Source organism: Astatotilapia calliptera, chromosome 8, assembly GCF_964374335.1.
Source record: "Astatotilapia calliptera chromosome 8, fAstCal68.1, whole genome shotgun sequence".
In the NCBI taxonomy this organism is placed as follows: domain Eukaryota; kingdom Metazoa; phylum Chordata; class Actinopteri; order Cichliformes; family Cichlidae; genus Astatotilapia; species Astatotilapia calliptera.
In genome coordinates, this window is record NC_137429.1 from 8,578,909 (window position 1) to 8,602,044 (window position 23,136).

Genomic DNA, 23,136 nt, shown 5'->3' on the forward strand with positions numbered 1-23,136 from the left:
CATACAGCAATCTACGTGACCTGTCAATCACGTAGATTGCTGTATGTTTACAGCAATACATGTCTGTAAACATATATTGCTATGAGACAGGATAAGCTGAAAAACCTAAATGCGCAGCAGAAAATACAGGAAGTAGAAGAGCTAAAGAAGAATCTGACATTTCAGCAGACATTTTTCACCAGAGCAAAATCACAAAGTGCAGCTGTTGTGAAAGCAAGTTTCATTTTAGCAGAGCAGAGAGCCAAACCTTGGAACACCTCCTGTTATCCTGCTATAGAACAGTAGTGTCACGGTCTGGCTGGCAGACCGTGGGGATATGGGGGAATGAGGACCCAAAACGCATGGTTCTGCGATGCAAACAGTGCACTTTATTTACAGTGAAGGCAGCAGATGCACAATAAATCCCCTTTGCTCCCTAGACTCCCGTGCTCATGCTCCCAGCAGTTGTGTTTCTGCACACCCTGTGCGTGCTGCCCTTCTGGTCCCTCGTTCCACCTGCAGGACAATAACAGAAGCAGCCGTTAAACACTAAACCCGCACGCACGCACGCTCCTCCTCCTCCTCCTACTAATAACAACAATACTAATAACAATACTAATAACAATAATGGTCCATCCTGCTCATGGACCCCCGAGTCCTCCAGAGCCGGGTCAGGAGGTAGAGATTAGACAGGAAATGGCTAAAGTGGGCTTTGATATTGACAAAAATATAAAAGCTATTAAGTATGGACTGTTTAAGGAAAAAAATGTATGATAATAAAAGTCGTCTTTTTTGGCTGATCATGTGCATTATCAACCCCCACGTTTGGAAAACAAGAGCCAAGGTGGTCATAGAACAAAAGATGATCGGCAGTGTGGCTGTTTGCAAGAACATTTTTGCAGATTTGAGAAGGAGGAAAACTCTAGAAGAGAAGAATAATAGTCCTTTACCTTGGGATCTTTTAAAGATATGATTAATTTTTAAAAAGGCTTGAGTATGGTTTTGGTGTTATTAGTTGGTATTTATCTGTGTTCTTGTAAATTTACACGTGTATTGGCATGTATTTTTGAAGTAAATATTGTGTGTTGTTTTATGATATGTATTGCCATGAATTTGGAAAAAATATTGAGAGCCAAATCAGCCCAGTCATTTACCGAGTGAGAGTTTCTAAATAGCTGCATGATGAAGCTGTGCGATGTCTTGTCTCCAGACAAAATGCAGATTTTGGCAAAAGTGAGCCTGAGCAGAAATACGATTGCTGTTATTTTGTGAGATGGCCACTGATTTAAGAACACAGTTGTGTGAAAGAAGCAAAGACTTTATTGCATACTCTCTTGCTGTGGATGAAAGTACAGACATTATGGACCTTACACAGCTGGCTATCTTAATCCGTGGAGTGGACTCCAATTTGTTCGTTACAGAGGAAATATTGGACATTAAATAGACGCATGGGACAACAAAAGGAAAATACATTTTTGAAAACGTATGTCAAAGTGTAGCGACATGAAGCTGCCCTGGGACAAACTTGTTGGAGTTATAACAGATGGAGTGGCGGCAATGTGCGGTGAAAAAAGTGGACTACTTGGCAGGATGCGAGTAACTGGTGAGTTAACAGCAGATCACTGCATCATGCACAAGGAAACGCTGTGTGGTAAATTCCTAAAAATGGAGCATGTAATGAGTAACGTAACGCAAAACAAATTTTATCCAAGCTAAAGGTTTAAATGACCGTCAATTTCCCTCTTTCGTGCAGGAAATAGATTCAGAGTCCTTATCATACAGAGGTTCGTTGGCTGAGTTGGGGAAAAGTTATTTTATAGAGTTTTTGAGCTCAGCAAAGAAACCTGCCAGTTCATGGACATGGCATGTATGATGTGGGAAGGCATTTCAAGCCAAGCTGCTCCTATGGGAGTCACAAATGCACCACTTGCCTCACTTTCCCCGTTGCTAAGTAATGTTGAACCAAGTCGGCGCAACAGTGTTCCCAAATGAGCACTTTTCTGATAAACTGAGCGCACTGCGCACTGAGTTCGCACAGCGCTTTGGTGACTTTGGAGCAGAAAAAGACCATTTTGAACTGCTTCGCAATCCATTTACAGTTGACGTGGAAACTGCACCTGTGCAGATTCAGATGGAGCTGATTGAGCTGCAGTGTAATGGGACACTCAAGGCAAAGTACGACACTGAAGGGCCCGCACAGTTCATTCGTTCCATACCTGAAGCAATACCCCAGCTCCGTCTACATGCGGCTCGAACCTTGTGTATGTTTGGTAGCACACATCAGTGTGAGAAGCTGTTTTCCGTGATGAAGATTAACACAACAGTGCACAGGAGTTGTCTCACTGATGAACACCTGCAGTCCATCCTGAGAATCTCTACAACACAAGACCTCACACCAAACTAAACGAACTTGCTGCCAAAAAAGATGCCAAGCATCCAGCTCTGAACAAATGGCATAAGAGCAAAGAAAACTGAATATTATTATTTGTTGTTCTTTTAACTTTTGCTGAAAAGCAGAAATTTTATTTGTTTCCAGTTTTTGTTTTTGTTTTTGCATCATGTTCATATTTTGAATTCGTATCATTTCACAGGAAGAGCAAAACATTTTATTTATTTTTTTATAAAATGGCATAATAGCAACAAAATCTCATTGTTTTGATTTGTTGTTACTTTACCGTTTACTTAAAAGCACAATTTTCATTTATTTTTACTGGGGTTTTGGCAGCATGTTCATATTTCTAACTTGCATAAATTTGACAGGATATATTTTTATGGAGAGCAAAACATTTAAAGTCAAAGTTAAAGTTTAATTTTTCTAAGTTTATTTATTCTGGAATAATATTTTTGTCTGTTTTTATTCATATTTATGTTTAAAAAAACGTTGTTTTAGTGTGTTCAATAAATGTTCATCTTGTTTGGCCTGGACTAGGGATGCACCGATACCGATATCGGGTATCGGCCTCGATACCACATTTTCTAAAGTACTCGTACTCGTTAAAAGTCCCCCGATACCGAGGACTGATACCACGGTCTGAGACCTGTCTATGTTTGAGCGGCATGTAAGGGGTTAATCATAGGCGCCAAGTGCCCGCCCCGGCTGCAGCTCAGAGCGGGGAGAAAGCGAGGCGAGACATATCAGCTGTGTGGAACTATTTCAAAGTGAACGAAGACGAGAAAACAAAGGCGGACTGCAAATTGTGCTCAGCGAAATTGTCCAGAGGAGGCTCTAAAGGTAGCACATTTAACACAAGCAATTTAATCAAGCACCTAAAATCCCAACACAACGAGTACAAAGAGTTTACCCACGCTTATTAGCACAGAGGAGCATAGCTGATGCTATAGCAGTGGGACGGAAAATAGTTGGGCATTTTAAACATTCCGCCTTAGCCTCCTCCCGCCTCGAGGACATTCAGGCTCAACCAGCCAATAAAGAGACTGCAGCAGGACGTACAGACGCGCTGGAACAGCACGTATTACATGCTCCAGTCCCTCATTGAGCAAAAGCGAGTGCACGAACTCCCTGAGTGAGCAGCTACGACGCACTAGCCTCTGATGTCATCCCAGCTGTGACTGTGCTAGTGAGACTTCTAAACAGAGAAACAGACGAACAAATTTAAAATTCAATTTTGTTTTTTTTATAATTATTTATTCTGTAATATGTTGCATACAACATGCTTTTCATTTTAAATAAATGTTCTTAATTCCAAACTAGTCCCTTGTTTGTTTGTTTTTTGTTAAATTATAGGACTAAAGCTGTTACCTGCAAATTTAAATCATGTTTTTATTAAGTACTCGGTATCGGTATCGGCGAGTACTGAAATGCAAGTACTCGTACTCGTTTCCAAAAAAGTGGTATCGGTGCATCCCTAGCCTGGACTTAAAGTGCGCCTTGAGTTTCGGCCCCCTGTGCAATAGAGTTAGACACCCTTGATTTAAGCTGGCTGAATTACTGCAGGGGATGATGGAAATTCAGTGGCTACTTAAATAAGAATTATTATTAATATTATTATTATTAGTAGTAGTAGAGGTAGTAGTAGAATTTCAAAAGTAATACATCAGATAACAAGCTCAAGCAACAAACAGACATTCATGTCTTGCATTTTTCTAAGAGGATAACAGAATTTCCAGTAACCATCCAAACAACCGTTGAAGAGCACTTATGATACATTAAAATGTAAAAGTATTTGAATTCACAGCAACCACTCAAGGCTGATGTTCATGCTGTGTGTTTGAGATATTTATGTAAAGCGACTTGAAAACAGCAGTAATTGCAGTTGATAGATGTTCATAATGTATCTGGGAAATCATTTCCTCACAATCTCGGGTAAAATCAGGATGTGGGTAAATGCTTTTACATGTTTGCATCTTTAATTTCAGCATACTGAGATTTAATAAGTGCTCCATCAGTAGAGGGAGTGAGGCCCTGTTTGGAAAAGGTGAGAATGACAGTGATTTCTTTTTGTTGTTGTCTACTGTCTGTCTATCTGTTCAGATCCTGTGTAAGTTCTCCTCACTTCTTAAATCACTTTCCATGTTTGTTCCTAGGTTTCTGTTGTGGACTTTGTTTGGATTTGCTTGGTCCCACTCGTGCTGTCCTGACAGACTTTGTTACCGGGTCAAAGGTAAGTGTTTTCCAAATTGCCTTTGTGTTCTCGACATCTTCACCTCAGTTATCTAAGTAACATCTACACTCTGCCGCTACCTGTTAGTGCTGATATTTGTTGTACCTCACAAGTATGTTTGAAAATGTGTACAATTGTGCCTTGATATTTAGCCGTTTAGTGACCATCATCAGAGCAAAGATTGTCTTGGCCAACTAAATCACTGGCATTGTTGGCAGTGACTGTCATGTTTATGAACAGCCACTCATATTGTGTCCGCATTAAATCAGGAGACCACTCTGTCGCTTCTGTAGAGTTGTCACTTGGCTGCAACTGAATGTCCTGAGCTGAAGTGGAAATGAAAGGACACCAAAGCATCACACCACAGCATAGGTCGCTCATTCTGTATCACCCCGTTCGCCCAATGTTGAATCTGCTCCCTGCCTGCGAGACATGCTGTTCACAAGTCGTCAGTCAGCTATAAACAGTACACCCAAGCAACATCAAGCAGAGGCAAAAAGAAGCCAACACAAAATTGTAGTTCCTTCAGTGGCCACTGGAGGATAGGCCCAAATGTGAGTGATTCCTCATTTAAAAATATTTGTATTTCACAGCTGAAATAAACAAAAATTAATTTGTATATCTGATTTTCCTCTTCATACAAAATGTTTTGGAATCTTTTGCTTGCTGATTTTTTTATGCAAAACTAAACTCTATAAATATGTCGAGTATGTCAAAATAATGTTTTGTCCACAGACTCAGGACAGACTGTGGACTCAGTTGTTTTATTTTAATTGTGTGGATGCCTTAATAGGCATCCACACTATTGAGTTCCTGTTTCTCTTTATTCTTTATTATTCCGGGTGTTTCCGTACACTTTTTGCCGTGGATCTACTTCCACAATTTTTGTGCTATTTTCACCGTTCAAACTCTAAACTGTTCTGCTCTTTCTGCTAATGCCGGCTATGACTTTTGGTGTTTATTACTATTATACTTTTTAAAATATTACACTTTTTTCCTTTAATTTGTCCCATTGAAATGAATGGGAAACTTCCACAATTCTGCTAAAACTTTCTTGTCTTTGAAACTTAACTACTGCCTCATACTTTCACCTAGAAACTTCATTCAAACTTTAAAATGTTCTCAAATGATTTGGCTATTCCTGTATGATTCAGCTTTTTCAGATCTTCTACCGTTTTAATCTTATCCCTCTTTGAGTTTTCAGTTGCAAAATTGTGATTTTTCAGAAAATACATGCGTTGCTATGGTTGCTATGCAATTAACTCAGAGGGGACAGTGAAACTGTTTGAATTTTCTCTTCATGTCCAAACAACTTCTTGCTACTCGCTCAATTTCCACTCAAGCCCCACAAATTATACACCAAAACGTAGGTATTTTTGCTGGCTTTCAGAAAATGTCACTATCATTGTTGTGGGACTCATAGATATTTTGCAAATCCCCTCAGAGTAACACAAAGTCAGAAAACTCTCCATATAAACTCAATGGAGAGTTTGTTCAAAATCACCGCTGGATTTCTCTAATGAGAGGCATTTTCAAATTGTCATATCTCCTTAACGAAGCGAAGTTAAGACATGAGGCTTGTCCCCGTATATGTTCAGACACTCCTGACGCTCACAATTCAAGAATTTCTTTCTCACCTATTACCGTTCTGAAATGAGTTGGACTTGTTTGAGGGTAGGAAATTTGTCCCTCGCTCAGATTTAATCAGATTTCAATCTCTGGAAATGAACCACTTTTTTCTCTCGTCATATCTTTTTGATGGATTTCCACAGAGCCCTGAAAATTTCCATGACTGTTCACCAAAGCCTGCTGTTTCTTACGGTGAAAGAATGATTTTGATGCTCCATATAGATTTAGAGTTACCAAAGGTTGTTTGAGCGCAAGTCAAGGCAGTTTTTGCTTCGCCTCTACTCAGTTACAGTGTATTACAAGTCATATATCTTTAAGAATTTATGTTTTATCTCTGAATTATGAAGACCTGAAGATTCCCCCATCTCTTCTGAATAAAACGATGCCTGAATGACCGTTCTAGCCTCTACGGTTAGGAAATTATGGCCATTTGTTCGAGGGGAATCCTGAATGTCAGAAATACACTGAAGAAAACTCACATCTCTCTCTGTGTCTGTGTGTGTAAGGGCTGACTACAGCAGGTGCAGCTAATTTAACTGACCTACATATACCAAGCCCAGACTCTCCACAGCTCCTGTTCCCTTTACTGTCTGTGTATGTGTGTCTGTGTATCAATATTTCTCCTATGTTTAGGTATTACTCCTCAATCATAGTATTTCTGCTAAAGCAAAGTACTTCTACTACATCTAAGTACTTTTGCCAAATCATAGTATTTCTGCTAAATCATAGTATTTCTGCCAATTCATAGTATTTTTGCAAAATCATGGTATTTGTGCAAAATCATGGTTTTGGGGCCAAATATTTCTGTTATTTTATAATATATGTGCTGAATATATCATAGTATTTATCCCAAATTATAGTATTTATGCCAAATTACAGTATTTCTGCTAAAACGCAGAAATAGTACCTTTTAGCAGGAATTTCTACCAAAAGATAGTACTTCTGCTAAATCAGAGTATTTCTGCTAAACCAGAGTATTCCTGCCAAATCATAGTATTTGTACTGAAACATGGTACTTCTGCCCAATCATAGTATTTATACCCAATCATAGTATTTCTGCTAAATCATAGCATTTGTGCCAAATCATGGTATTTGTGCAAAAACATAGTATGTCTGCAAAACCATAGTATATCTCTTATGTTATAGTATTACTACTAAGGCATAGTATTTCTGCCAAATCATAGTATGTGTGCCAAATCGCAGTATTTATACCAAATCACAGTATTTGTGGTAAAACATAGTATTTCTGCCATATTGTGGTATTTGTGCAAGAACATTGAACTGTTATGTTATAGTATTACTACTAAGTCATAGTATTTCTGCATTGTTATAGTATTTGTACTAAAACGTAGTATCTCTGCCAAGTCATAGAATTACTGCAATTTCATAGTTTTTTTTAGGAAATCTGTTATGTTATAGTATTACTACTAAGTCATAGTATTTCTGCCAAATCACAGTATTTGTGCCAAAGCATCGTATTTGTATGGAGTAATAGTATTTCTTCTAAATCATAGTATTTCAATCAAATCTCAGTAGTTGTGTTAAAATGCAGTATTATTGCCAAATCATAGTATTTGTACCCAATCATAGTATTTTTGCCAAATCGTGGTATTTGTGCCCAATTAATAATTCTGTTATGTTATAGTATTACTACTAAGTCGTAGAATATCTGTTATGTTATAGTGTATCTGCGGAATATATTATGTGTGCCAAATCGTAGTATTTACACCAAATCACAGTATTTTTGCTAAAACATAGTATTTCTGCCATATTGTGGTATTTGTGCAAGAACATTGAACTGTTATGTTATAGTATTACTACTAAGTCATAGTATTTCTGCGTTGTTATAGTATTTGTGCTAAAACGTAGTATCTCTGCCAAGTCATAGAATTAATGCAATTTCATAGTTTTTTTTTTTAGGAAATCTGTTATGTTATAGTATTACTACTAAGTCATAGTATTTCTGCCAAATCATAGTATTTGTACTAAATCATAGTACTTGTGCCAAATCATAGTATTTGTTGCACATCATAGTATTAGAACCAAAACATAGTATTTGTCCCAAAGAATCGTATTTGTATGGAGTAATAGTATTTCTTCTAAATCATAGTATTTCAATTAAATCTCAGTAGTTGTGTTAAAATGCAGTATTATTGCCAAATCATAGTATTTGTACCCAATCATAGTATTTTTGCCAAATCGTGGTATTTGTGCCCAAATAATAATTCTGTTATGTTATAGTATTACTACTAAGTTGTAGCATATCTGTTATGTTATAGTGTATCTGCGGAATATAGTATGTGTGCCAAATCATAGTATTTATACCAAATCACAGTATTTGTGCTAAAACATAGTATTTCTGCCATATTGTGGTATTTGTGCAAGAACATTGAACTGTTATGTTATAGTATTACTACTAAGTCATAGTATTTCTGCGTTGTTATAGTATTTGTGCTAAAACGTAGTATCTCTGCCAAGTCATAGAATTACTGCAATTTAATAGTTTTTTTTACGAAATCTGTTATGTTATAGTATTACTACTCAGTCATAGTATTTCTGCCAAATCATAGTATTCGTGTGAATTTGTATACTGTAATATCACTGTATTATGTAGTGGCTAAGTAGGGGCTGTTTACTAAGTGCATCAGTGTAAATAGGTCATCTCTTGTGTTGGAGTGCCCTCTTGTGGCGCCTTTTGGGTAGTGCCTTAGTAAACGGGAACCCTGTAAAAAGTGGCATCAGACTGATTTGTAGTGGAGGAATTTGTTACCAGTTTTCTTAATCTTTAATCTGTATGCATGTTGTAATGCATACCCTGTTCTTAATCATAGAAACCACACCATATCACCTCTCCACATCCTCCTACTGTATGCCATACCTCCCTGTACCATCCATCTGACCGCAATAAACTCCACCTGTGGTAATCTAATCCCTGGATGTCAGCCTCTCCTTCTGACCGAGGATAGTTATAGTATTTGAGCCAAATCATAGTATTTGTGCTAAAACATAGTATTTCTTCCAAATCATAGTATTTGTGCCAAAGTATAGTATTTCTTCCAAATCATAGTATAACTGCACAATAAAGGTTCTTGAGCCACATCAGTGTTTGTGCCAAATCTTAGTATTTCTTCTAAATCCTAGTAATTCTGCTCAATGATAGAATTTCTGCTATGCTTTAGTACTTTTTTCCTAGATTGTAGTACTTCTGCTAAGTCAAAGTATTTCATGTAAATCATAGTATTTCTACCAAGTCCCAATGTTTCTGCTAAATCATAAATAATGTTTTAGTACAAATTGTATGATTTGGTGGAACTTTCTGTGTTCCAGCACAAATGCTATGATTTGGCAGGAAAAAAATATTATTTAGTATAAATACTAAGTTTTAGCAGAAATGCTATGTTTAAACTTTAAAAAATTCTGCTATTTCTGCTGATGTGTGTTATGACTTTTGACCATTGAAATGAATGGAACACATTATCAATGTGGTCACTGATTTTGCATGCTGGGCTGAGCTGTGCTTTACCTCAGTGAGATAAGCATCCGTTCTCAGACTGGGAGGCCTGGGTTCAAATCCAGCTTATGGCAACATTTCTTTCACTTAACAGTTAAACTTTTTTTAAACTCTTTTCAACACAAATTTCATTTTATTCACCCCTTTTCAGCAAAATTTTCAGTTTTTTTAACCCCTTTTCAGCACAAATCCAAACTTTATCAGCTCTTTTTCAGCAAAAACCTCTTTTCAGCAGAATTCTGCTCATTCAACTCTTTTCAGCAAAATTTTCAGTTTTTTCTGCTGTTTTCAGAAAAAAACTCTTTTCAGCAGAATTCTGCTCATTCACCTCTTTTCAGCAGAAATTCTGCTGATGGAACTCTTTTCAGCAGAATTTTCACCCCTTTTTTTTTGCCCAAATTCTGCTAGCACAATTGTCAATCTCTCCACCTTTTCTTTGTGAGAAAGTGTTTGGCTCAGTGAGCTAAATAGCTGCCCTCTGATCAGGAGGGCCAGGTTCGAATCCTGCTCAGGGCATCTTTTTTTTTTTTTTTTTTTTGTTTCAACTTTTTCAGCTTTTTTCAGCAGATATCTTCAGCCGTTAAGGCATCCACACTGCATTTTCGCAGGAAATGCAAATTTTTCTAGTTATTATTATCTTTTGATTTTGGGTTTATTCTGGTTAAGACTTTCTAGTTCTTTGGTTTTGGTTACTGTGCTTCCTTGGTTTAGTGTCTAGTCATATCTGCCCATGTCTTCCCTTTGTTCTCTGTTAGTATCGTGTTTCTGAGTTCTGTCAGTGTATCTTTCCTCTTTTACTTTGAAGGTCCGTGTCTGATGTTGGCGTGTTCAGTTTGTGTCCTCCCTGTCTCGTCATGTTAAGTAGGTTCAGCCATGTCTCCCTCCTGTGTGCAGTTTCCTCGTTTCCTTGTCCGAATGTGTTTTTATAGTGTGTGTTCTCTTGTGCTCATCACTGGTCTGTCTGTATTACCTCTGCATATCGTCCCAAGTTCCACTCTGTGTTCCTCTGCAAGTAATCCTGTTTAGGGTTCGGATTCATTTGTTAGATTTTCCCAGTTTAGGTTATTTCTTCTCTGTCCTCAGCCTCTCCATTTCTGTCCTGTATGGAAACAAAGAAACACGCAAGTTCCTCACAAACTACAAAAGCACAAATATCAAGTCATTGTTAGTTCTTCTGTATACCTCTCTGTAGCTCTGTGCATTTCAAAATCCATTTCCCTTTCCTGTTCGCTCAGGTGATGTGGATTAGCAGTTGGATTAACAACTTCATTTTAAACATCCTGCCACAGCGTGGGATGTAAGGAGCTCTCTGATTGGTTGGTCAGATACAGGCTGTCTGCCAGCCTGGATTTTTCTAGCTCATATCTTCGGCCTGCTAAGAAGCGTGTGTGCTTGTACAAAGGCCGTTCAGCCTCGGTATTTACACTCGGCTCACACGGATATGTGAAGGATGAATGGACCCTGCAGCGAAACGGAGAGCCCAACCTCTGACTGAGTGCCTGTTTATGCAGTCTGACCACCTGTGAAGGTAACGTGCTAACATGGCTAACGCTAGCATCACCGCCCCGTTATTTTAAGGTCATCTTAGCTTATGAAAATTTTACGTCGGAGCTGTACGAGCTAGCTACGTGTTTAGTAAGCTGCTGTGCTCTTCACAAATAAAGCTGGAAGCAGCTCAGACTATTAGAACCAGCACTGAGGCCTGTTACACTTATACAGTGTTAGAGCAATGGCTGCAACCTACAGCCTTTAAACTAGTGATTAAAATGCTGACAGTAAACTCGTCAGTCCAGATGTTACCACATTACTTTGTGATACTTAGAGTTAAAACAACTGAGACAGGCTGATTCAAATAACAGCTGTAAGTTCTCTCATTCCTTATATCAAGACTGGAGATCACACTACTGATTTCAGTTCATTTAATATGTGAGTGCACAGATTCATTCTCAACTGGACATAAACGATGATCAAAGGTTGTATATATGATGAAGTCATCAAATCCCAGCCTCTAACACAGTGCGCTGAATCTTAGCTTTGAATGTCCAGTATGTTCTAATCAGTGCAATTTAAGCATTCACTGAACCTACAGTATCTAAACCTGTGTGGCAAATGTGTGGTAAAGACACAGATAATGAAATGTAATTATTAATACAATATACATCATGAGAAACAAAAGCTGAAATTGATTCAGTTTTGTACTTTTCTCTGTATGCTCTGTGATTATAAAAGCCTTAAATTCTGTGATATATACTGTAAATGATTTTCACAGAGGTCTTAAAGTAGTTAAATCACTGCTTATAGTCTGGTTTAGGGCTGGGCGATATGACCCAAAATTCATATCTCGATATTTTTTAGCTGGATGGCGATATAAGATATATATCTCGATATATATATTTTTTTAAAGCCATAAAGTAAGAACAAAAAGAGAGTTCTTAGTCAAAGCTGTGTCCCAGATGTCACACAGGCATTTTATTAACATAGAGCAGATGTACATAAAATTTACTCAAAAATAAATTATGAGCATTTATTAAATAATGCTCCATAAATAAAAGAAAACAATGTTGTTTTTGTGCATAACAAAAAGCTCACAAATGTGCAGTCAAAATGTAAACTAAAAGACGCCGAGCACAAAGACAGATTTCACAGCTGCTCTGTTCCCAACTTGTACTGCGTGACTGACAGCCTGGAGTTTGTAATCCGCTTCGCAACCACGTCTCTTAACAGGTGCCATTTATGGTCCTTATACACAGTAGGGTAATATTACGTTGAAGCACAGTACGTATCACTCCGCGAGGCTCAGCCGTAATGCTCCGACAATCCATCAAGCGGTGCAGCTCCGTAGCTTACCAAAGTCGTACTAAAACATTTTTTGACAGATTGCTGAGCGCCGTGTTCCACATAAAATCGGTTCGCAGTCATCAAGCACAACCAGAATTCATACATAAGGAGCGCTGTCAACTTTTGAGAAAATGAAAGGATTTTAGTCCGTGCAGCACCTCTGGGCTGCATGGCGTTAGCGTGGTTAGCTCGTTAGCGTGGTTAGCTAGCTAACACGTTGACGCCGTCCAGCCCCACGCACGGGGCGATGCGCAGTAACTCGTTAACGGAGATTTGCCGTGTCCATCTTGTCGCTTCCTGCAGGTGAAGCGATGGGGGAGGAGGGGGAGTTGTGTTCAGTGAAGGAGAGGCGAGGCCGAGTAACGTTGCGTAAAGACGAAAGTGGACGAAAGAGAGGCAAACTTGCGGCTCTGCAAGTATAATTATAACGTAACATAGACTATATCGATATAAAGGATATGGTCACATCTTATATCTCGTATAAAAATATATTGATATTTTTTAAAAACTCGATATATCGCCCAGCTCTAGTCTGGCTGTTTATATTTTCACGTTTTTGTGTCTGTAGGGCTGTTTGATGACGATTTGGACTCCTCTGGGAGATGAGGACACACCCACATCTGTTCCATACTGCAGCCATTGATGGTGTTACGGCTCTGAGTCAGCTTTGGGGCATCAGACGCACACACTGGAAATTGTAGGCAGATAGCATAGGCCTGTGGATCGAGTTGAATGAGTCTCATTCATTAACATAGGCACAGCTGTAAGAACCAAACTGGCCATTGTACGTAGATCATGTTTCTGATGATGGCTTTTCTATGAAAACGAATTTGTTTGTAAGAACAATAGTGAATGAAGCCCAGTGGTGTCTGGAAATGTTTCTCTGCCAGTGTATTGATACCCAGTTAACCATACCTATTTTAATGTAGTGGACCTTTGATATTAGGTACCGTGATATAATATGCGTAGATTATATATTCAGAGTCTTAACAATTTTACATTGCAGATCATTATTCTGTTCCATAATTTATAGACACCGCTCTTGCTGATTGAATCTCTGCTCAACCTGTTACTGACCCTTTAACCTAACAATTTGAGAACTTTTCCCCTGCTGTTTCTTTGTAATATTACACAGTAAAACTACCAACTTTTTGTGCAATGTTTGTGCCACCATTTTTAAAATTACCTAATAGTTTTCTTTTCTTAAAATCGTACAGTTTCTCAGTTTAAACACATGATATTTTCTATCATTAGCTGTGAAAAACATTAGTTGGATTTATGAGATAATTCCAAATTTGGATTCTATTAACATTTTACACAACGTCTCAAATCTTTTGGAACTGGTTGTAAAAAGTGTCCATGTCGATGGTCCTGAGCCACATACAGAACTTCAAAATCTATTCAGCCACAGATTTCAAGATGTGGGCAAAAGCTTCCAGAAGTTCATACAGTCACAATAGCAACATGAAAGAACAGGGAAGTGGGAGAGACCTCAGTTAAGTGCTCCATCAGAAGAGGCAGCTGGGTCATGTTTAAGAAAGGCAAGACAGCTATGTTTTTTTTCCCTCATCAAGCACAAAAACTTTCATGGCAATTTCCAAGTTCCCTTCATGCTGCCATTTACTTTCACCATGATAAATGCATCCACTTTAGTCAATTACTGACATTATCGGCTCTACTTAGGTTACTGGGCAAATATCTTAAAAGGACATTAAAATAATACTTTTCCATTAGGCATCAGCATATAATGTTGGTTTATCAACAGCAACAGATGTCTTATACAGGAAAGGATACAATAACAGTTGAATCAGTTGCAATATGATATGAGATGGCATCATTTGCACACCCCTTGAAGAATGGTGCATATGTTTGACAAATTTCACAACCATTAAATGTTAGAGACGACTCTGAAAATGAGGTTATGTTCACTTCTAAAGTAAATACGTCTGCTTGTGCTCACAGTCCCTACATTTCAAAAATAAGACAATAATAAGACAAAACTGCTAAGTGACACAAGAGGCTAGGGCAGGGGTGTCCAAACTTTTTTTACTGAGGGCCACATACATAATAATATAGGAGGGCCTGGGCCACTTACTAGAAATTAGGTATATAACCTTAACTTTAGTGTATTAAAGTTAGAAAAATCACTTAAAAGTGGTCGAATATGTTATATTGTTGAATATAATTAAAGACAAAACTGCCTTCATCAAAGCTTTCCATAAATGGATCTTTATTGATTTATTCAGAAAAAGCTTTGGTAGCTCATTCTCAGAACAGCAGCCTCAGATTTCTTCTTAGACAGAAGATTTACAGCACAGAGAAAAAACAACAAAGGGGAAAATGGGACGGGTACATTTCAAGTTTGTTATTTAAGTTATTAGGGTTAGCAACACACCTATTAACGTTCGTTTGAAACCGTTATCAACATTAACAGACTGAACTGGACTTAATAGCAGGAGTGCATATAATTTTAGTAAATTATTCTGGAGTATCAGCTGCGCTGGGTATGTAAATCGGGCCATCCAGCCACGGTGCTGATCGTCACTCGTGCCAAAAATCCGGACAAATGATCAAGGAGCAAATCTGCATCAGATGAGATCAGCTGATTTTGCGTGTGCGTGCGCTGTGCACAGCGGTGTGTACTGTGTGTTAACAAGAAAAGCGCATATAAGAAAGTGGTGTGCAAAAGCAGGGTAGTGACAGAATTGATGCGCATTATTGATACCGGTATTTGAAGCATGTGTACCTGCACATTAACACACGGGTACTGTCCACTCCCTGCAAAAAAATAGCAGCTGTGCGGCGTCTGTGGCATCGGTGCTCTCATCGCATGCGATGGAGTAAAAATCAAAAGCACAGCTTTATCAGACAGTTGCAGTTTAATGTTGGCTGACAAGTCTTCAATGCGTCGCACAACTGTATTTCTGGACATGCTGTTGAAGTCCTGCACTTTTTCCGGGCACATTATTTCGGTGACTTTAACGAGGCCGTGTTTTATGAGGTCTCCATCTGAAAAAGGCTTGCCATGGCTTGCGATGAGTTGGGCGACCTCATAGCTGGCTATTGTAGCCTTTTCCTGGACCTTTTGAGCACGAAAAAAATACTGTTGCTGACCCCGCAGGAGAGCTACCCTGTGCTTTAATTTCTGCTCTCTCTCAGCACCAGTGTAGGATGCATAGGCCTGATGTTTGGTTTCATAATGACGTAGTACATTATACTCTTTCATAACTGCCATAATTTCAGTACAGATCAAACAGACACACTTCCCCTTGAATTCTTTGAAGAAATATTCACTCTCCCACCATGTCTGAAATTTTCTGCATTCACTTTCTACCTTTCGCTTCTTTGGTTCTGCCATGTTTAGTAACTAACTTGGGGTAAATTTCTTCTGTGATTGTCCTTTTTGGTGGAGCAACTGCCTTGATCAACAGTAGCTCCCCCTGGTGTTAAAACTAAGAAGTGCAATACACTCAAGCAAAAGTTGAAGTGCGGGCCATATTCTATTCTATTTATAAAATTACTTGTGGGCCAATTAAAAATGGATCGCGGGCCGCAGTTGGCCCGCGGGCCGGAGTTTGGACACCCCTGGCTTACAGGACGGAAGAGAGCACCCTGACACTTTGTGCCGAAGGAACCATCTTACCCTCAACGTCACAAAGACAAAGGAGTTGATAGTGGACTTCTGATGTATAAAAGCACACACCCCCATCACCATCAACGGCGTTGCTGTGGAGAGAGTGAGCAACTTCCATTTCCTAGGTGTACATCTGGCGGAGGATCTCACATGGTCAGTTCACATGAACAAAACAGTGAAGAAGGCGCAGTGTAACAGCAGTCTGGCGAGGAAGGAGCGGCTTGCAGGTCCAGCGGGCATACGGTGTGGAGGTTAGCCAGATAACTCGAAGCCAGTCAATTAAATCAAACAACAGACCTTTATTTGTTGTCAGTTTTTGCATGATCTTTGTTGGTCAAAAACCCCTATTAATGAAGACTTATGGACCGGAATTTGATAGTAAAAATACTTTCTTTTCGATCACTAAGCAGGGATATAGGTTTGGCTCCAGCAACCTTTAATAGGATAAGCGGGAAAGAAATAAATGGAATAAAAGCATATTATTACTATTATTAGTAGTAGTATTTGTGATTTGAAGACAACCAGTAAGAAGGCTAACTAAATGGCAAAGCTGTGGGATTAAATAACTGTGTACTTCTTCTCACTCCTTTTCGATATGTAACTGAATCAGCACAGTTAAAGCAATATTGAAATGTATTAGCTTTATTTTGTGTAGCATTTTTTCTTCTTTTCTTTGCCAAATGAACTTTGTATATTGTTTACGTGATCAAATTTTTTTTTACAAACAACAACAAAAGCCAGTGTGAAAATGCCTATAATTACTATAGACAAACTACAACTCTGTTAGGACTGAAATGTATAATTATGTCAATTACATATGGTTGTATAATTTTAACAATTGTGACTGAAAAAAGTTAATAATCCCTTAAATTAAATTTTCTTCTACAACATATTTTCACATGGATACATATTTTAGAATTTGCCAATCCACTGGGATTTTCCCACACAGCCATCTGTTTGGTTTAGAGAGAATGGTTCAAAAAAGACAAAATACCCTGTGAATTGCAGTTATCTGGGAGAAAGAAACAACAACAAAAAACTTTGGGACAGCACATTAAAGTGAAAAAAGCATGTTTAAAAATGCAAATATGATATTATGTAGGCTTGTCTGTAGGCTTTCATTTTTTATTTTTTATTTATTTTTACTAATAAAAGCAATGAATTAATATCAGTTCAACGTGGACTTATGTTCATCACCCAATAAAATGCAAATATATTGGAATTCATGCAAAGGGACCCAAATGGAGACTTTAGTGATGGTCTTTATAACTAAAATTTAACCTTTTAGCAAAGCAGGAAGTCCACAAGTAACCAATGGAAACTACAGGTATAAAAGAGAGACTAATACATCATATTCATGTTAATGATTGAATATTGTTTTTCAAACTTTAGTCCTGCTAGTCTTCAACATCGATCCACATTGAAAACATGATTGCTAAGAACACAGTGACTGCTGTCAAATAAAAAATCACAAAATACTTGTTGATTTTTTTAACCATTCTTGTCCAGTAGCCAGACTTCCTGTTGCTGCTGAGTAGAGTCACTGTTTTCCCAGTCTCCCGCAGCTCATCTGACACTTTTTCCAGAGCAAAGGCCACCTCTGTCAGTTTACTGCTGCTACCCTAAAAAAGGAGGTTTTGTAGAAAGGTAATTGACAAGATTTTAGGTCAACTCTTGATTCAACACACTGGTTTGTTTCCACGTTGATTAAATAAAAGTGTTTGCTTCTGATATATATGCTAGGGTTAAGGATAATGCTAGCATAATCCCTTTCAATAGTTTTGATATTATACTTTTTTGAAATTAAATAAAATGAATTCCAACCTTTTGGGTCAGAGATGATACAGACAAAGACACAGATGGTGTTTCCTCAGCAGATACCCCAGAGACAGAGGCACAATGACTATTTCTCTTTATGTCTGGAGTAAGAGAAACAAAGATAAATCAAACACAATTAAAATTAACTGGTGGATACAACCTGCCACTAAACACAAATCTGCAAAAGTGGTCGATAGAGTTTAAATCCAAATATTTGTAGAGTGATTGCTATTATCAAGCACACCTTGGATTCCATCTGTCTCATTATCTTGGGCTGCAGAGTCTTTGTCAAGCAGATGCATCACCAAAATTGTCTCCAAGAGGCTGAGCAGCATCAGAGAAAACCCCCCAATGCAGTAGACAGCTGAGGAAGGCAGCCAGCATTAATGTGGATAAATTACTTGATCACTCAGTAGCATGATTTATTCATTAAATGCAGTCAAATACACCACACTTCTTTACCTATAAGTGGAATTCTGTTTGAAGAGCTGGGCAAGATCTCATTGAGAAGAAGCTGCATCACCGTGACAGCAAGCAGCACAGTGATTTTGAAGCCAAGTTTCTCACCTCCACTGTCTGATACAAGGAAGGAGGCCATGTCCAGAACCAAGAAGAAGAAGACTGGCAGCAAGAAATTAGCAATGTAGAGGACAGACCTCCTCTTCATGGTAATCTGTGAAATAAGGTGGTTAATCATCCTACTTCATACATGTAAAGATGCAGAAAGAGCTTCATATTTTTTCACCGCTTCAGCTGCACTTTCTCACTCATTTTATAACTCTCTTCTCTCCCACTGTCTCCACTCCTCCCTGAACTCTATGCAACATTCTTCTTTCTTCAACTTCTACCATTTAATCCTTGCCTCTGTCTTCATTTGCTTTCTCTTCTTGATATCCAGAGTCATCCTATTCTAAACAAAAACCAGGGTAATGGGTAACAGAACAGCTTTCATGTGTTCTGTGTTTCTGTTACCAAAAATACTTACAGTGTAGACAACCATAAGCTGATTGAAGTCAAACTCATTGACAGTTCTGTTGGTGACTGACATGTTGACAAAGAGCCACTCATACTGTGTCTGCATAAAGTCACGAGACCACTCTGTGACTGTTTTATTGCTGTTGTCGGGCTGTAACTTTATTTCTGCATCTGAAGTCGAACATAAAAAATTACTGTGAGAAGATCAAGAAGGAAAGAATATATGTTCTGGCATGTGGTAGTGTGTGTTTATGAACAGCATACATTAACAGAACCTGTTATGTCCTCACCAGAGTACATAATAGACTTGAAGGATATGTTGCACTTCTGAAAGTCAAAGGGGAATTTGTACACGTGCAGCTTGCAGGTGCTCACCACCACCTGGTCATTCCTGTATTCGATCACACCATTGTGGTTGACGCAGAGATAAGGACTCGGAGAGGCTTTATCCTTCTCTGTCCTGTGTGAGAAGAAATGAGAATTGATTATGTTATGAATGGCAGCATCAGAAAAAGACAAAACAAATACATGACATTTAGTTCTTTTCTTCTCTTTCAGTCACTCCTCCCGTGTTATGAGCATTGACAGACTGTAAGCACTAAAAATGCTACTTTTGACTTTTGGCTTCCTGCAAGAATCAAATGACATGATGCACTGAACAGCCACATCTTAATTACAACCCACCTCAACATAATCAAGTGGAGAGACTGAGTGGGTCTTTGAGTGTGAGTTTATGCTTATATATGTCAAACTTACATCTCTACAATAGTTATATCGGGCATCCACAAATATGCAGTAGGAATTGTCATATCCTTAATTCCACAGAATTGATTTGGGTCCCACTTAATGTACTCATTTGTCCATTCCTACACAGGGCAATGGGAGGAAAGTGATCAAATCAAGAAAAAAAATTGAAAGATGTCATTTCAAGCAATTTAAATTTCAACAAAACAATGAAAAAAATTGTAGTTCTAAGAGAAAACTCACCAAATAAACCCAAATGTAAGAAATTAAGGTCTGGTCAATTTCTCTCTGAAAAAAATAACAATGTTCATTTAGGTAGCTTCACACTTCAGCTAAAGCATCAGCAAATACATCTCTGTGAATTATTAATGTAGGGTCTACCTTAAAATACAAACCGCCTTGAGGCAACTGTTGCTGTGATTTGGTGCTGTGTAAATAAAAGTGAATTAAATTGAATCTCATATTGGGTAAGCTATAAAATTTTCTTTAACCTGTACACTGTTGCTGCTTATCTGCAAGCTGCTTTTCAACCCGACTCCAGCTTCTTTTTTAGTTAGTTCAGTTAATTGGCGATTCTAAATTGCCCATAGATTTGAGTGGGAATGGTTGTCAGATTGGCAACCTGTCCAGGCTGTACCCTGCTAATGCCTATGGTATCTGGGATAGGCTCCAGCAGGACTACATAATGGTTTAAATGATTATCTCCTCTTTGGCAGATGGTTTTTTTTGCCATTATTAAGAAACACACACAAACTATTTGGCAATGAAAATATTCATTATCATTCAGAGAAAAACACACACATGCACGTAGCTTAAACAATGTACCATATCCAGGATGGCATAGAGTTTCATTTCAAGCAACACATCTGTATGATGGCTGTTGTTTATAATGGGCCGGCTCATAGTGTACTTAAGACTGTCTTTGCGCAGGTTCAGGCGGCGTACAATCGCCTGAAAATTACAGAGTTTCTCCACTTCATTATCTGAAATGACATCAAAACACATTCTATATCAGCGATTTCTTTTATGAGATGAAAAACACAAAGAAACTCCCATTTCTGATTTTCAACAACAAAAAAAAACAAACTTCAGAAGTCTGTTGCTCACCAGACATCATTATTGCTTATTAGCTTTTGGCGTATTTGCAACAGATGAAGTAATACCTCAGAACCTTTTAATCAAACCCTGATATATCCAGAGGCCTTTTGTTCACTAAAAGGTCATGATTAAGTTTTATTTAATCAATCCTTTAATAAAAATATTTTAAATAGATTGATATTTACAGACATTGATTTTCATTATTTTCTCCATTACATAAAATTATTTTATATTTTAGTATTGCTGATTATTAGATCCTGAGTGAATACTACATCACTTATTGACATGCTTAGTACTGTGCAAAAGTCTTGAGTCACCATCTTTTCTTTATATTTTGCTAAAAAAAAAAAGTGGGTAATGGGTGGAGATACTATTGAAACAACTACAAACATGTGTGAGAATACATTATATGAGACAAAACCAATTCTAAGAAGCTTGAAAGTCAATATTTGGTATGACCACCTTTATTCTTCAACACAATCTGGACTCTCTTAGGCAAGTCTTAATGCAATTTCCTCAAGTAGTCTTCAGAAATAGTTATCAGGGCATCTTGGGGGACATTCAAAGCATTCTGAAGGTTTGCTGCCTTTCAGTCCATTCTCTTTCAAGATGATCCCATACTATCTCAATAAATTGGTGATTTGGGCTCATGAAAGGCAAAAATCCATGACTGATAGTATCCCTTTTTATTTTGTTTTTTAATATCCAGTTGTGCTTTTTCAGCACTGGCAGGATATTCGGCATCATTGCCATGTTGAAAAATGAAGCTGTTGCCTATTCAGATTGCATTGCATTGATCAGGACTGACAGTACTCTTCATACTTCTATCAGTTTTGACAAGATCCCTAACACCATTCACTGAAATACAGCCATAAACCATAACAAAGCCAATCTTCCACTAAAACCATTCTGATGGGCTTTGGCAAAATGGCAGACTGGACTGAAGGATCAGTTTCATTTTCAAATTTTTCAGATTTTAAGTACACACTGCACACCATGCTGACATATGTCTTTGCCTAATAGCTCTTTAATAATTCGTATGTTTGCTGAAAACTTTTTTTTTTTTTTATGTCCTCAACTGTGTTATCCTGTGTTTTTGTGAGACGCAAGTTGCCTCTTTATTGGCCTTGTCATAGATCAGTAGTAAGTGGGCTCACAGAAACAAGAGAACATTTCTCATAAAATAGTTAGGTCCAAAGACTGGACTGAAAATGAGTGAAAAAGCAGTCAAACTAAGGGGTGGTTCAGACGTTTGCACAGAGACAGACAGACAGATATATAGATAGACTGTCTTTACTCTTTACCTCTGATAGTGGTTTCATTGATCATCTGTTGATCATCTTGTAGCTCTGAACTGGAGCCATTTTCACCTGGCATGGAAGAGTACAGTAATTTATGCCTAAAGGTATAAAATATCCAGAAATGTATGCTCCCAGATGATGGCTTTACAAGGAAAAGCCTTACATATTTCAGCAACACAATCACATATTCAAAAGTTTACATATTGTATCTATAACATCATTCATAATAGAATGATAGACGAATCCAGGTGGTGAACTGGCAACCATGCAGACCACACTTTTCACCGAATGAAAATATTTGGTGCACCATGGAACATTTAATACAACATAGCAAAGCCAAGACTGTTTATCAGCTAGAATCCCATATTAGACAAAAAACAGGACAATATTTGTCTCAAAACATTTGAGATGGTTTGCTTCCTGAGGCATAAAATGCTTTGCTGTCACAGTGAAGATCACAACATAGGACCTTACAGCAGCTACAGGAACAACTATTCCTTCCTGTGCTTGGACCAGCCATAACCTCTGGCTCCCAGCTATTAACCAAATTTCCATGGTCCGATTTTATTGCCCTGGCTTCTGTTCCTATTGTTCCACTAATGTGAATAAACAGAATATTTGTTTGTTTTCATCTCAGTGCAAGCTGTGCTCCAGCAGGACTTTTTCTTTTCTTTTCGGTTGCATTTTCAGTTTCTTTAAAAAAAATGTCCCTAAAATTTATAGTGAAACTACTCCTTAAGCTGGTTTACTCCAACTGATGTAAGATTTCATACCAAATTAAACATTTATCTATTTTCTTACACATCTAGTTCAGGATGTTGGTGGGGCTGGAGGCTACACCAGCTGACATAGTGCCAGAGTCAGTGTGCATCATACACAAGCCGCCAGACTGCGGTAGTCTATGCACACAGGGAAAAAGACAACATTCACACTCCTACTGCTAATCTGCACATATCATAAGGTGAGCTATTGAAAATGTTGGTATTT

At 38.1% G+C, this 23,136-nt stretch overlaps 1 protein-coding gene and 3 long non-coding RNA genes across 4 annotated transcripts; 1 reads left to right on the forward strand and 3 right to left on the reverse strand.

Moving 5' to 3' along the window:
- Positions 1-348: 348 nt before the first annotated feature.
- Positions 349-11,055, reverse strand: LOC113027900 (uncharacterized). Its single transcript, XR_003273166.2, has 3 exons — positions 10,924-11,055; positions 10,712-10,840; positions 349-495 (listed from the first exon to the last, which is right to left on the reverse strand). It is a non-coding gene; the product is annotated as an uncharacterized LOC113027900 (long non-coding RNA).
- On the forward strand, positions 11,053-13,738 carry LOC113027881 (uncharacterized). The gene is made up of 2 exons (XR_003273156.2): positions 11,053-11,269; positions 13,148-13,738. It is a non-coding gene; the product is annotated as an uncharacterized LOC113027881 (long non-coding RNA).
- A 3,586-nt stretch (positions 13,739-17,324) lies between these two features.
- Positions 17,325-18,134, reverse strand: LOC145430373 (uncharacterized). Its single transcript, XR_013910918.1, has 2 exons — positions 18,038-18,134; positions 17,325-17,835 (listed from the first exon to the last, which is right to left on the reverse strand). It is a non-coding gene; the product is annotated as an uncharacterized LOC145430373 (long non-coding RNA).
- Positions 18,135-18,875: 741 nt separating this feature from the next.
- Positions 18,876-22,327, reverse strand: LOC113027890 (5-hydroxytryptamine receptor 3E-like). The gene is made up of 7 exons (XM_080305738.1): positions 22,153-22,327; positions 20,576-20,733; positions 19,994-20,038; positions 19,763-19,872; positions 19,297-19,466; positions 19,017-19,177; positions 18,876-18,941 (listed from the first exon to the last, which is right to left on the reverse strand). Exons 1-7 carry the CDS (start codon positions 22,223-22,225, stop codon positions 18,876-18,878), a joined length of 783 nt encoding a protein of 260 aa, XP_080161864.1. The 5' UTR covers positions 22,226-22,327.
- Positions 22,328-23,136: the final 809 nt, after the last annotated feature.

Coding starts and splice junctions, on each gene's coding strand:
- LOC113027890 (XM_080305738.1), bottom strand. CDS start 22,225: ATGCCAGGTGAAAATGGCTCCAGTTCAGAGCTACAAGATGATCAACAG. Junction 20,734..22,152: donor CAATGAAACCACTATCAGAG/GTAAAGAGTAAA, acceptor ATGTCATTTCAG/ATAATGAAGTGGAGAAACTC. Junction 19,178..19,296: donor CAAGTCTATTATGTACTCTG/GTGAGGACATAA, acceptor GTTCGACTTCAG/ATGCAGAAATAAAGTTACAG.